The sequence below is a fragment of the Dipteris shenzhenensis genome, chromosome 14 (assembly GCF_047967505.1).
Source record: "Dipteris shenzhenensis isolate YYH24624 ecotype China chromosome 14, Dip_SZ_1.0, whole genome shotgun sequence".
Classification (NCBI taxonomy): Eukaryota; Viridiplantae; Streptophyta; class Polypodiopsida; order Gleicheniales; family Dipteridaceae; genus Dipteris; species Dipteris shenzhenensis.
In genome coordinates, this window is record NC_141609.1 from 55,999,013 (window position 1) to 56,012,989 (window position 13,977).

The 13,977-nt window shown below is 42.4% G+C and overlaps 1 protein-coding gene across 2 annotated transcripts; it reads left to right on the top strand.

The window, feature by feature from the left end:
• The first annotated feature begins 713 nt into the window (after positions 1 to 713).
• LOC147894857 (importin subunit alpha-1b-like) lies at positions 714 to 5,441 on the top strand. 2 transcript variants are annotated; one of them, XM_087384483.1, is made up of 9 exons: positions 714 to 1,184; positions 1,514 to 1,610; positions 1,721 to 1,812; positions 2,367 to 2,498; positions 2,602 to 2,787; positions 2,894 to 3,057; positions 3,184 to 3,262; positions 3,905 to 4,033; positions 4,153 to 4,284. In XM_087384483.1, exons 1-9 carry the CDS (start codon positions 972 to 974, stop codon positions 4,282 to 4,284), a joined length of 1,224 nt encoding a protein of 407 aa, XP_087240609.1. In that variant the 5' UTR covers positions 714 to 971. The 2 variants fall into 2 exon arrangements, with proteins under 2 accessions (XP_087240609.1, XP_087240608.1); XM_087384482.1 differs by lacking the exons at positions 714 to 1,184; positions 1,514 to 1,610; positions 1,721 to 1,812 and adding an exon at positions 4,452 to 5,441 and having other exon boundaries at positions 2,343 to 2,498; positions 4,153 to 4,280.
• Positions 5,442 to 13,977: the final 8,536 nt, after the last annotated feature.

The following is a 13,977-nucleotide window of genomic DNA, read 5'->3' on the forward strand; positions in this document are numbered from 1 at the left end:
CTTATGTTTCTTAGAGTCATGAAAGGGTCTTAGGAGGACTGGCAAAGAAGGTCGTAATATGTAGATCGTGGGTGCTACGAAGAACCATTATTAACTGATTGTAGGTTGGACAAACTGCTATCTAGGATCACAAAAGTTGGGAGTGGGATGTGATGATAGATTAGAATAGATGACAAGAAAGTAATTAGGCCCCCACCCAAAGTATTCATCGACAGTTGTAAGCTGCCCTTTGCTTTTTCAATAAGAGGGTTAGGTGGCCATGAGTCAAAGCACTTAAAGTAGAGGTTTGTTTAATAAATTTACAGGATGGCAAGGTGATTTATAATGTTTGGGATTGCCAAATAACAGGTGGCAAAGTTCAAGGTACATTCTCTTTAATTAGAGATGGTTTTTAGAGTTCCATGTTTTCATCAATTCAATTTTAAAAGAAAGGACTATAATAGATTCAACCACCACCCCGGTAGGACATGTGTATGGTAGGTGGCAAATACATAAATAAATAAGTAAATAAAAATAAATGTTGGCGTGGAACCGTGGTTAAGTGAACGCAACCAGAGCAGTAAACAAAGCGGATTAGGGCAGAGGAGACGGACGGACGAGATGAGGGGAGACGAGCGACGTGGACGGGAGAGATGGGAGCCGTCCAGAGATTGACTCGTCGTATCATGACTCGTGCAATCTTTCATTCATTCCCTAGGCTCTCATCGTCCCTTCCTTCCCCCTGCTCTGCTCGGCTCTGTGCTGCTCCGTTCGTCCTTTCCTTTCCCCTGCTCTGCTCGGCTCTGTGCTGCTCCGTTCGTCTCCGATCCTTTCTCTATCTCCCTCCGCCAGCTTTCAGAGTTTTGCCAGCGCTGGATCAACACCTGGCGGCAGTTTTCTGCTCCTTGCGCCTCTGAAATTTGCCAATCTAGCCCACCCTCTCCAGATCTGCAGCCTTTTGACCTTCCCTCGCATTTTCGCTTTCTCCAGCCATGTCTCTGCGTCCCAGTTCCCGCGTGGAGGACCGGAAGAAAAGCTATAAACTTGCTGTCGATACCGACGAGGCGCGTCGGAAGCGGGAAGACAACATGGTTGAAATTCGGAAGAGTAAGCGGGAGGAGAGTCTGTTGAAAAAACGAAGAGAAGGGATGCAACCGCAGAATTTACCTCCTACCACTCCGGGTTTTAGCGCGGTCGACAGAAAGGTATGCCTCCAAGGTCTTTTTGTTTTAGGGATTGAAACTACAACAGATTAACATTGGCGTATCTACGTAAGGCAAAGGGCTTCCCTCTTGCCCATCGGTAGGACGAACTAGCTCGCTCCCTCTACTTTCTCGTCCCTTTTAGAAGCTATCATTGGATGCTTGCCTCTTGTTAAGACGGTATGTTTTCCGTGTGCGGCTTTTGACTTATTTTGATCTGCATAATTGCTGATACCATAGTGTCACTCGCAAGGTTATTGTGACTGCTGCCTGTCAGGGGTTCTATATGTATTTATTTTGCATGCTATTGAAAGTGTTTTGTCATGTGTCAGTTGGAAAGCCTACCTGTAATGGTAGCCGGGGTATGGTCAGATAATCCTTCTACGCAGCTGGATTCAACAACACAATTTCGAAAGCTTTTGTCCATAGGTACGGCTCTGTCAACTTATCGCTCGTGGTTGTCGGTTATTGAATGAACACCGCTAACTGTTTGGTTGCACTTGTCATGGGCGTTCATCATTGGGATATTTACATGACAGAAAGGAGTCCTCCCATCGAAGCGGTGATTGCGGCTGGAGTTGTTCCTCGGTTTGTTGAGTTTCTTGTGCGGAATGATTTTCCTCAGCTGCAGGTGTTCTTTTGAGCCTTACTGGTGTTTCATGTTTGTGCGATTTGTGGACAATGGTGGAAATCTTTGCAATATTGTAAACGATGACGCTTTACATGACGGGAGTTTTAGGGTGCTATGTAGCTTTGTATTGCTGTGCTTATGTGAATAATCCAAGAGATTCCTGTTTAAAATAATTAGCATTTCTAGATGTACCGGCTCAACTGCTACTATTGTGATGACATTTGGCACCTACCCTTTTGTAGTTCGAGGCAGCATGGGCTTTGACGAACATTGCCTCTGGCACTTCTGATCATACCCGGGTAGTCATTGAGCATGGGGCAGTCCCGATATTTGTGCAACTTCTTAGCTCTCCTAGTGACGATGTGTGGGAAATCTTTGCAATATTGTAAACGATGACGCTTTACATGACGGGAGTTTTAGGGTGCTATGTAGCTTTGTATTGCTGTGCTTATGTCAATAATCCAAGAGATTCCTGTTTAAAATAATTAGCATTTCTAGATGTACCGGCTCAACTGCTACTATTGTGATGACATTTGGCACCTACCCTTTTGTAGTTCGAGGCAGCATGGGCTTTGACGAACATTGCCTCTGGCACTTCTGATCATACCCGGGTAGTCATTGAGCATGGGGCAGTCCCGATATTTGTGCAACTTCTTAGCTCTCCTAGTGACGATGTGCGGGAGCAGGTATTAATTTATGGGGCTTTCATTTTCAGTGGTGGTGGACAGGTGTTGACCTTTGTTTGTGGCACACAAGTTTTTCTCAGCGTTCTCTGCTCTCTCCTCTCAGGCAGTATGGGCATTGGGAAATGTTGCGGGTGACAGTGCAAAGTGCAGAGATCTAGTTCTTAGTCATGGTGCCATGATGCCTCTCCTATCACAATTGACCGATAGTGCAAAACTTTCAATGTTGAGGAATGCCACATGGACGCTATCCAATTTCTGTCGAGGAAAGCCCCAGCCTCCTTTTGCTGAGGTAGTCTTCATTCTTCTTGTGGTGCTGGGGATCCTCTTTGTCATGCAGACAATGCATGAAACAATGTGGTCTGACTTGTGTGTGTGGTTGTTGCTGTGCATTCAAGGCTAAAGCAGCTTTGCCTGCATTGGCACGTCTGATTAATTCCGATGATGCGGAGGTCCTGACTGATGCGTGTTGGGCTTTATCCTATCTTTCTGATGGATCAAGCGATAAAATTCAAGCAGTTATTGAAGCAGGCGTGTGCCGACGACTTGTAACTCTTTTACTGTAAGCACTTTGTGCCCCTTTTGTGGAAGAGCTGGTGCTTTTTCGTCTGATTTGACAGTGGTTTTTTTTTCAATCATTCAATTAACATAGCAATTTTTCTCCTTTATGTTGATCTGTGGCCTTCAGTCATCCGTCTCCATCTGTCCTTATTCCTGCTTTGCGGACAGTGGGGAATATTGTGACAGGAGATGACATGCAGACTCAGGTAGTTTTTTGACTTATATTGGTCTTCCTGTTGGCAGATATTCTTTATCAACAAGTGCTTGCTTCTCATCGTTGTCTATCTTATGTGAGAAGCAAGTGTTTGTTCAGGTCTCAGCTTTAGATAGTGTAAAAATAGTGCCATCGACTCTTTTTATGCCAAATAATGGACTTAATGTGCAGCTCTGGTGGGAATTGGTGATTGGAGTAGCTCAATTCAGTGTATGGTCTTGTTTTCCTAATGCTCATAAAAATGCTGGAGCTTTCTTTGAGAGTTTCTGAAGATCTGATTCATGGGCACCCCAGTCTTTTCCTCCTCTTTAATGTTAAGAGAAGGATTTAGTTAAGGGGCAACTTGGTATCCATCCGTGCCTGATGCATATCTCACCTTCATTAAAGGGTCCCCCTTGCTCCTTCTAATTACCTCTTTGGGGCGGGGCTTAGTACTCTTACTGATTTTTTCCCATGGGACTATAGCCTCAGCTCACTGTTGTGAAAGTTAGTTTCTTATCCTTCAAATAAATGAATGATGAATGATGCTTATATGATTTGTATTGATGGAATGTGCTGAGTTGGTGTTTCAATTTGTTGGATAGCCCACGTGTCTGGTTGTAATTGTCATGGCTTGTTTTCTTGGGATTCTCAGTTTATTATCGACAATCAAGCCCTTCCTTGTCTGTTGACGCTGCTTTCACATAACCACAAAAAAAGTATTAAAAAGGAAGCCTGCTGGACAATATCAAACATAACTGCTGGGAACAAGTCTCAGATTCAGGTCATCTTTGTTACTTCTGCAGTGTGTTTTCCTTCAGAGTATTTCTCGCATTGTTTTATTGTGAATGCTAATGGAAGTGACAATATTTTGTATATGTGACTAACAGTATTAATTTTCAGGCAGTAATTGATGCCAACCTCATCCCCCCTCTAGTCTCTTTACTAGCAAATGCTGAATTCGATATTAAGAAGGAAGTTGCCTGGGCCATCTCTAATGCTACATCAGGCGGGTCACATGAACAAATTAAGTAAGCTCTCTTGCCTTTTGTAACTCTCCAAAATACAGGTAGTAAAGTATCAGAGAAGCTTTGGCAAAGGGTAGTGAGGGCATGATTCAATGAGCGAGGAATTTGAGACATAAGTAGAATGTCTGGAGTCCACAATTGACTCTTTTAATTTCATCTTCTCTCCTGGCACAGGTATTTTGTTAGTCAGGGCTGTATAAAGCCTTTATGTGATTTGCTGGCTTGTTCAGACCCAAGAATTGCGACAGTTTGCCTGGAGGGTCTCGAAAATATTCTGAAGGTTGGAGAGGCTGAAAAGGACATGGGGAACACTGGTGGCATGAATTTGTATGCTAGATATATTGAGGAGGCTGAAGGTGTGGAAAAGATCGAGAATTTGCAAGCTCATGATAACAATGAGATTTATGAGAAGGCTGTGAAGCTATTGGAAACTCACTGGGTGGAAGAGGATGAAGATCAAACTATGGCACAAGGCACTGAAACTGGCCAAATTTTCAATTTCAGCAATAATCCACCCCCTGTTCCGGCTGGTACTTTTGACTTTACTAGCTGATGACACTCACTCAAGGCCAAGGGCATCGAAGCTTCCATGTATTGGTCATGAGAAGCTGTGATCTTTGCATGAGGGAGTTGGAAACAGAAATTGAAATACCATGGTGTCACACACAATGGCCAGTCCAGGAGTCTCGAGGTTTCTACATATTCAGAAGTCTTTATTGGTCGTGATGTGGTTATGCGCTTTTGTGTGCGTGTGCATGCATACAACTAACCAGTTCAGTCTGTCAAGGAGGCCATTGTTTAACTCAGGTTAAACTGGTTTTTCACAGGGTTCGTGTTTGCTATCTTTGACTTTGGGTGTTTCAGCCTGCTGAAACTCCTTGCAAATAGCGGTCATAGGAAGGTCGACCCTTCCCTGCTTGTTGTCCTAGAGCAAGGAAGCCTTCTTGCTTTGCAGCACTGACTTGAGTGCTCCTTGCTTGTTGCCCAACATGATATGAGCGCAAGTGGTCTTTACAATCTGCAGACAAGCCGACATTTGTGCGGCTTGTCCCAGACACTGTTGCATGGTCAGGTCCTGGAGTTACGGCTCCAAAAGGAACACCTGCCTTGCATGGTCAGGTCCTGAGTTCCAGCTCCAAGAGGAACTCCTGCCAAGCCACAACTTTGGAAGTTGAGGCTAAACTGAAACTCACGTCATTGACTGCATATGCTTAATACATATCACGTCCAACTTTCTGCATTGCACACACCAAAGCATGATCGGATGATGTACTCCATACTATGGCTGACAGCACTGCATATCTCTTTGCCCACCCCAAAGCATGACCGTATGACTACTCACACCCAGCTCTGCTCACATCAGGGTTGACTGCAAACTGGATTCTCCCCATCATGCACACCGGCAACAAGCTCATGGGCAATTCTTTCTTCTAAGGTCTTTTGACAAACGAGATGATCAGTACCATATGAGTTTTCTAATGTTATGAAAGTGAACATTTGTATGCAACAATAGATGTTGAAATCTATGATGGCACTACAGAAGTCATAGTTTGGCCTTTGAAATCAATTCAGTAGGGTTGCCAAGTATTTTGACATTATTTACTATGCAGAAAGCATCGTATGACTCACTAAGGCTGTAAAATTGTTTTCGAGTTTTACCTTGGTGTGGCATAGGCAACATCTGTTTGCTTGGTCTTTTGGCCTTGAAAAATTATGCTAGTTTATTCCAAAACATTGATTTTGTACATTGATGCTAAATAAAACATTTGAGTCTCAAGTTTCCTGAAAGTTGGTTTAAAATTATGGGAAAAAATTGTGATCTCCCTGGAAGTTGGTCTAAAATTATGGGAAAAAATTGTGATCTCAATTCCCAGCATCCAGAAAGCTAGGTCCAAAGTGAGGTATATATCATATGTCTATAAGATTCCTGTAAGATCTTTGGCACAACGAAGGTATCTCCAGCACGTAATATTCATGGGAATGTATTTTTTATGTTTGTGAGCATTCAAATTTAAGGTTGCCCAACACTCAAAACTTGAATGTTAAGGTTAACTGCCCCCTTAATGAAAGTTAGTGATATTGGGGAGGGACAAACAGCTCAAGTATCTGTTCAGGGCGTTGTTCTAACCTAAAAATACAATGCACAAAACTGGGCACATACTACGGAATAAGGCACGGGCAAGTAATGTTCATGGGAATGCTTTTTCGTTAAAACTGACTAAATCTCTGGCAAGTAATGTTCCTGAATGCTTTTTGTTGGAATTAATGAAATCTCTGGAAGTAATGTTCATGAGTGTGTTATCTTTGTGAGCATTTAAATTGAAGTTGCACAACGATTCAAACATGAATTTTAAGATTAACTCTGGGGGATTTTGGAGAGGGGGGCACTGCCTTGAAATTGAGGGGAGTTTGGGAATGGAAAGATCCCTAAAGAGGGAGGGAGATGTTGACCTATAGTTCGCAATATACACATGCATGCTTTCTTATGAACTCTGTTTCGCAAGATTCTGGATATAAACGGGGAGGGAGACATTGATGTATGGTTTGTATTGTGCATACGTTACTTAGAAACGCTGTTTCTACAAATCATTCTGTTGAGGCTGTTCTTTTAGTGACTACATCTGATGAATGATGGGGTGGGACTAGCTCAACGCTAGTTTACCTTTCCCATGTCTAATTCTGCAAAAGATTGACTGTCAAAATTGCGCCATCAGTTCTTGATGCTCCAGGTGGAAAAAGAATTTGCCCTCACAAGAAGGAAAAAAGATTATCCTTGGCATGCTGGTAGGTGGCTATTAACAAATGTAGGAAATGAATTGGTCTGCAGTACCCTTACCTATCCATCCAGCTGCCTGGTTTCCTGTCCAATTGTCTCCAGAAAGATAATATGGTGAGGGATGGGTCCTTTAAAGGCAAAGCATTGTAGCTTTTCACTTGCCTCCTTGCCACAATAGATGGTGAAAAGGTAGACCTAGAATGGGCCTTGAAATTTGGGGTGAAATTCCTACTCCACAAGCTGCACACTATTCGCTTGCCAATCCTAGAGTGAGGCAACAAAGGGCACGAGTGGGGAAGGGAGGGACACAAACACAGAGGGGGAGTGGCTGAGGGCCAAGGGGGGCTGAGGTCCCAATGAGTGGGGGAGGGGAAGAAGCACAAGGAAAGATGGGAAGGAAGTGGATGCAAGAGGGAGGGGATACAAGGTGGATGCAAGAGGGAGGGGATACAAGGGCGAGGAGGATAAGGAGGAGGAAAGCGCAGATGCAAGGGGACGGGATGCATGGGATGCAAGGGGGAAGGAAGCACGAGGGAGCTTGTTTTTGAGGGGCATCCCATATCTGACCATGTTAATAGGCATGTATCTTGAACTTCATAGATTTGAGTTGAAAATAATGGCTAGCTTGCTTTTGAACAACATGAAACGTGACAATGGCTGTAGCTTGTTGCATTAAAAAATACTAGTGGCAAGTGTATCAGACAAGCCATCTTGACGCATTGAAGTAGAAGAGAATAACCTTAATGATTTGCTAGTTGATAGATGGAGGGAGACTAGTACCTACTTGCTTGCTACATGGATGAAGGATATTTGCAATCATTAAATTAACTTTAACCAACTAGCTTGGACTTTGGAAGAGAAGCAGCTAGCTTGAGTGTAAGAGACAAAGCCAGACATAAGGACCAATTGGCTATAGGTTGATAGTTACCATAAAGCATGACAATAGCTATCCAGTTGCATTAAAAAAATAAGTGAAAAAAGTAATGTAATCACCATCTTCTTGTGTTAAGGAGATAATAACATTCATTATTAGCCACCTAATAATAAAGGACATAAGTATCATGTGGATGAAGAACCAAGGGGGGATCTAGGATGGACCCTTTCAAACAATCCCACAAAATCAACAAAGGGGTTGGATTGGGCAATTCTTTGTATAATGATCCTTGGCCGCCAATGATCATGCAAGGACAAGTTCCTTCAAGGATAGGGCATCCACATTGGAATTGCTCATGCTCCCCACACCGGAAGCACATGATGGGCCTTTCGTTTAGCGGTCAACGAGGAGGGACTAACATTGCAAAAACACACACTTGGGGAGCACGATGAGTAGGGGCATAGGAGGGAGAGGCTTGCTAGGAGGCATAGACCGAAAGGCTTGATGAGCATAAGGGCAAGGGAGGTAAGTCGAGGTGGCATTTGAAGTGTAGAGACGGATGGATACAGAAGAGGTGAGAGGGTGAGAAGCATAGGTGCTCCTTGGTGCTGGTCCTCTCTGCATCTTTTGCATCCGATTGAGAGGAGGCCTTCCAAACCATATACATCCCTCTATTTAGTTATGTATGGGCTCCCCTCTCATTTATCAAGGTAAGAATTCAGAACCCTTTCACTCAAGTTATCATCATGTAGCCTAATTGAAAGACCTTGTAGGTGAGTATGGGATGTCTTCAACTCAAGTCCCCCTTTGCATGAAATTTTGAAGCTATACATTTGACTTTAGCTTAAATCGTTAATCCACATTTTTGACTTAGAAATCAATTGAATTTTTTGCCTTTTGTCTTTAGGTCAAGTTATATGAAAGGAATAATTTATTGATTCAAGACCTAAGAAATGTGTTGAATTTGTCCATTGAAAAATTAATCCTTAGATCAAGTTATAGGGATAAGTACATGGGAATTATAAAGGAGCAAACTAAATTAAGTGAGCAATACATGAAGAGAAACAATGCAAGAAAACAATATGCATGATAGAGAACTAAGACTACCACATAAGAGTCCTAAAGAAGTCAAACAAACTTTGTGAGTGGCCAAATGAAGACCAGTTACAAATAGAAAAGACTTATACTATGAATTGGCATCAAATTTTCATAGGGCGCACCTATGAAGTATACTACAACTATTTGGAAGGACTAGAACATCCCAAAGGCTATAGGTGTTGTTTGTTACCTGGATGTGTTACCAGGCATGGGCCACTTTAAGGTTGTACAAAGACACATGCAAGTGATACAAAGTGGTGGTTTCATACAAAGGAGCCAATACATGCAATGACCTTGAAGCATGGTGAATGTCACGTCACAAACTTGGAGGAGAATGTGAAGATTGTGAACCAATTTGTACTCATTAATCCAACAACGTGGCACACTTGAGAAAAGGTTGAGGTTGAGGCTGCATCCACATGATGTAAAAATAGCATCGATGCAAGAGTGACACCCCCCCCAAAAAAAGAGTGCAAGAACAATTCTATTCAAAGACAAAGCAAGGAAATGAAATTTAAAAAATGTCCTTTAAAAGAAAGGATGGATTTCATCGCACAAGATTTTTAACTAGAACTAAGGATACGATCTAGTTGACACTAGGCCAAACTTGAAATTCCTAATGGACAATACTTTAAAACTTATCCCTTGAATTTAATATCTCTATTACTGCCATAAGGAAAACTCAACATTCTAGACTTGATGTGCAATCACTTAAATGCAAGAAGTCTTAGAAAATAGAAGCTACTCCAATCCCCACAGGGACAAGACTTCTTACACGATTCACACAATGCAAAACAAATCTCACTCTATCTCTTGTGCACATAAGGAAATCACAAACACATACCTAGATAATGTACATGGAATAGAAGAATGAAAATTGGTAGACAAGATTGGGCAAAATAAGCAACCCTAAATACAAAATGGTGTGCTCTCTGTACCACCATCTAGCAACTTGTGTGCTGCCTAGATATGGACTGTAGGCACCTTCACGTTCTGCCTTCTACCACACACACATCAGCCTGCATGCTTACCCCATGCATAACCCTGAATCCACAACATGAGTGCCTTTGCTATTATCTTATATGATATATTTAACATCGTAATGGGTCTCCAATTGTTCACCTTCATTCGAGACTATCTCTTAGGGAACAATTTTACTAGCACCATCATTCATGTCCTCAAAGAGGAAGCCCCCCTATCCATTGTTGCATTTGCCATCCAAAGAAAATCCACCTGCATCAACTCCAAAACTCCATGCCTGAGGAAGTCCACGTGGTCCTAGAGACTTCTCCTTTTTCAAGGCATCCAAGGTTGTTTTAATTCCTTCTCATAAAATCTTTGAGAAATGCCTTTTTGCTTGACATTATTAATCCGGGGTGTCAAGGGTTCCAAGATCCTTTGTACTCTGCTTAGCCACTCTTCATGCCTCTTAGCCAGAGCCCCAACAATCTTTGAGATGGCTATTTTCCAGTATCCTCTTACCAACTGACCATCCCTAGTCTCAACTTTATCTATTAATTCTCTTGGATGCTTTCTCTTCAATGCTTGAAAGAATATATATGAGGAAACATCCCCCTCCTGCAATCACAATAACTGACTGTGTATCCAGGCTCTCTACACTCTTCCAACTCCCAACTTCTAAAAGCTTTCTTAGTTGTAACTAGCTACTATTTATGCCACCTATGATCCTTGATTACAATCGCCATAATACCAACATCCCATTGATTGCAAGGCTCCTCGATAACAACTGTAGCCTCTCTCCAACTCAATTCTATCATCCTCTAAAACCCTTGCTGCTTCATCAACCTCACATTGAGCTTAAAGGGCACATTCAACGATCTTTCTAGCTTCCTTGGTATGTAAACTACCACAGAATATGAAAATAATCAGATAAACAAGACTGCAGAACTCTTTTATCTCCCATTAGTATACCCATCCACCAATCTCCTGCTGAAGCACAAAACCGATCAATTCTTGTTGGATGAAACTCATGCCCCAATCTTTTGTTACTCCAGGTAAGACCTCTTAACCCCACCGAATCCAGATCCATGAAATAGATCAAATCCTATGCCACACTTATTTCCTCCCATGCATCTCTTTTAGCTATAGATAGAACTTGCTTCCCAAAGGATCGATTTGCTTCATAGAGGAGCATATTCCAATCACCAACAAGAATCCAATTCGAGCTAGATAGAATCATGTTAATGAACTCCTAGCAACCTCCATGCTCCCGAGGACCTTTGGAGCATAAACACATAGGACATTAAACCTGAAATCATGGAGGAGCACTTCCACAGCTAAGATACGTGCCTATTCCTAAACATCTCCTTACTTTTGGCTTCACACCTCACAAAGACTCTATACGCAAGTGACCCCAGATGCCACCAGAAAAATTAGCTTCACTTCATTTACACTCTTGTAAAAGAATTATAGATGGACAAAGTTTTTGAATGAGACCTATACAACCTAATTATTTGTCTTTACTACAACAACCCCTCAAATTCCAAGAGAGAATATGAACCAGGCTCAAGATATCCTTAGTGAACAGACATCCCCAGAAGCTTCACAGGGGACCAGCTAGTGGTCTTGGATGTTGCAGGAAACTAACCAGAGGAAACATGCATCGGAGGACCAAAACCCGTTGCCTACATCAACTTAATGATTCAGTTGCCTCTTTGCCTCTAGATCGGCCCTAACGGTCTCAAGGAGGTGGCTCATCACCTGCGAGGGGGTAAGGAGAATCATTTTTCTTTTTAAGAGATGTTTGAACACCTAAACGAGAGTAGTCCTCTTGTCTTGGGCTCGCAGGCCTCTCACAGGTGTTGGAGGTTGAGAAGGTTCTCATTCTCTCTTGGAATTTGAGGGGCTATTGTAGTAAAGACAAACAATTAGGTTGTATAGGCCTGATTCAATAATTTTGTCCTCCTGTAATTCTTTTACAAGAGTGTGAATGTAGTGAAGTTAATTTTTTCTAGTGGCATTTGGGGTCACTGTGTATAGAGTCTTTGTGAACTGTTCGTCCAGCGGGAGTTGCTGTGTTGGTGATGTGTGAAGACAAGAGTAAGGAGATGTTTAGGGATAGGGAGGCATGTATCTTAGCTATGGAAGTGCTCCTCCATGATTTCAGGTTTAATTTCCTCCGTGTTTATGCTCCAAATGGTTCTTGGGAGCATGGAGGTGCTGGGAGTTCATTAATCGGAATCTATTTGGCTCGAATTGAATTCTTGCTAATATGTCCCTTTATGAAGCTGATCAATCCCACAAGAAATAAGTTCTATCTGTAGCTTAAAGAGATGCGTGGGAGGAAATAAGTGTGGCATGGGATTTGATTGAAGATTGGGGCATGAGTTTCCTACAACAAGAATTGAACAATTTTATGCTTCAGCGGGAGGTTGGTGGATGGGTACACCGAAGGGGGATAAAAGAGTTTTGGAGTCGTGGTGGCTATCTGATGATTTCATATTCTATGGTGGTTTGCATACCAAGGAAGCTGGGAAGATCATTGGATGTTCCCTTTAAGCTCAATGTGAGGTTGATGAAGCAGCAAGGGTTTTAGAGGATGATAGAATTGACTTGGAGAGAGGCTACTATTGGTATTGAGGAGCATTGCAGTCAATGGGATGCAAATATTATGGCGGTTGTAATCAAGGCTCGTAGGTGGCAAAAACAGTGGTGGCTGAAGCACAATAGGCTATAACAAGGAATCCTTGGAGGCACCTGGGGGGCCTTGTAGCCAGTGGTTCTTGAAAACCCAAAGGATCTAGTACTGACCTCATTACTCATTACAATTGAGAAAGCTTTTAGAAGTTGGGAATCGGATAGAAGAGTGGAGAGAGCCCAGATACACAATTGGTTATTGTGGTTGCAGGAGGGGGATTGTTCCCACACATACATTCTTTCAAGCATTGAAGAGAAAGCATTTTAGAGAATCAATAGATAAAGTGGAGACGAGGGATGGTCAGTTGATAAGAGGATATTGGAAAATAGCCAAAGTCTTCTTAAAAGAGCTCTTAGAGATTGTTGGGGCTCCGATTGAGAGGCATGAAGAGTGTCTAAGGAGAGTACAAAGGATCTTAGAGCCTGTGACACCCCAGATTAATTCTGTCTAGCAAAAAGGCATTTCTCCAATATTTTTTGAGAAGGAAGCCTTGGATGGCTTGAAAAAGGAGAAGGCTCGAGGCCCACATGGACTTCCTTAGGAGTAGAGTTTTGGGAGTTAATGCAGGCGGATTTTCTTTTGATGGCAAATGTGACTATGGACAGGGGCTTCCTCTCCAAGGATGTGAATGATGGGCTAGTAAAATTGTTCCCTAAAAGACAATTCGAATGAAGGTAAACCATTGGAGACCCATTACGATGCTAAATACATCGTATAAGATAAAAGCAAAGGCTCACATGTTGTGGATTCGAGAGTTATGCATGGGGTTGGTAGATCTTATTAAACAGGGTTTATCAGAGGTAGAGTAATCTTTGAAAATATTTTCAATGTTGCTGCAGGTCTAGATTTTGCCATGACATTAGGACAAAAGTGTCTTATGTTTGGTTTGGATTTTGATACAGTGTATGATCGATCGAGCACGTTGGGATTTATTGTGAGAAGTGATGCTACAACTAGGCTTCGATGGACCCTTTGTGAAAATGGTAGAAACATTGCTTGGGAAGGCCTTCGAGGAGTGGTGGGATGCTATGAGCTATGCAGATCGGTCTGGTGAGGATAACTATTGGCTCCACTTTTTTTTGGGTTGACCGCGGTTCCCCTCATTGCTTAGGTAAAAAGAGGGATAGTAAGAGGTCTTAGATTGCCTTTGGGACAACAGCTATGCCTACAATTATTTTTTGCTGATGATTCAGTTGCATTTTCTAAGGAGGATGAAGATAAAAAGAATGCCTTGTTTAGGATTTTCGATGCCTCTTGTGTGGTGTTAGGGGTACTATGTAGCAGATCAAAAACC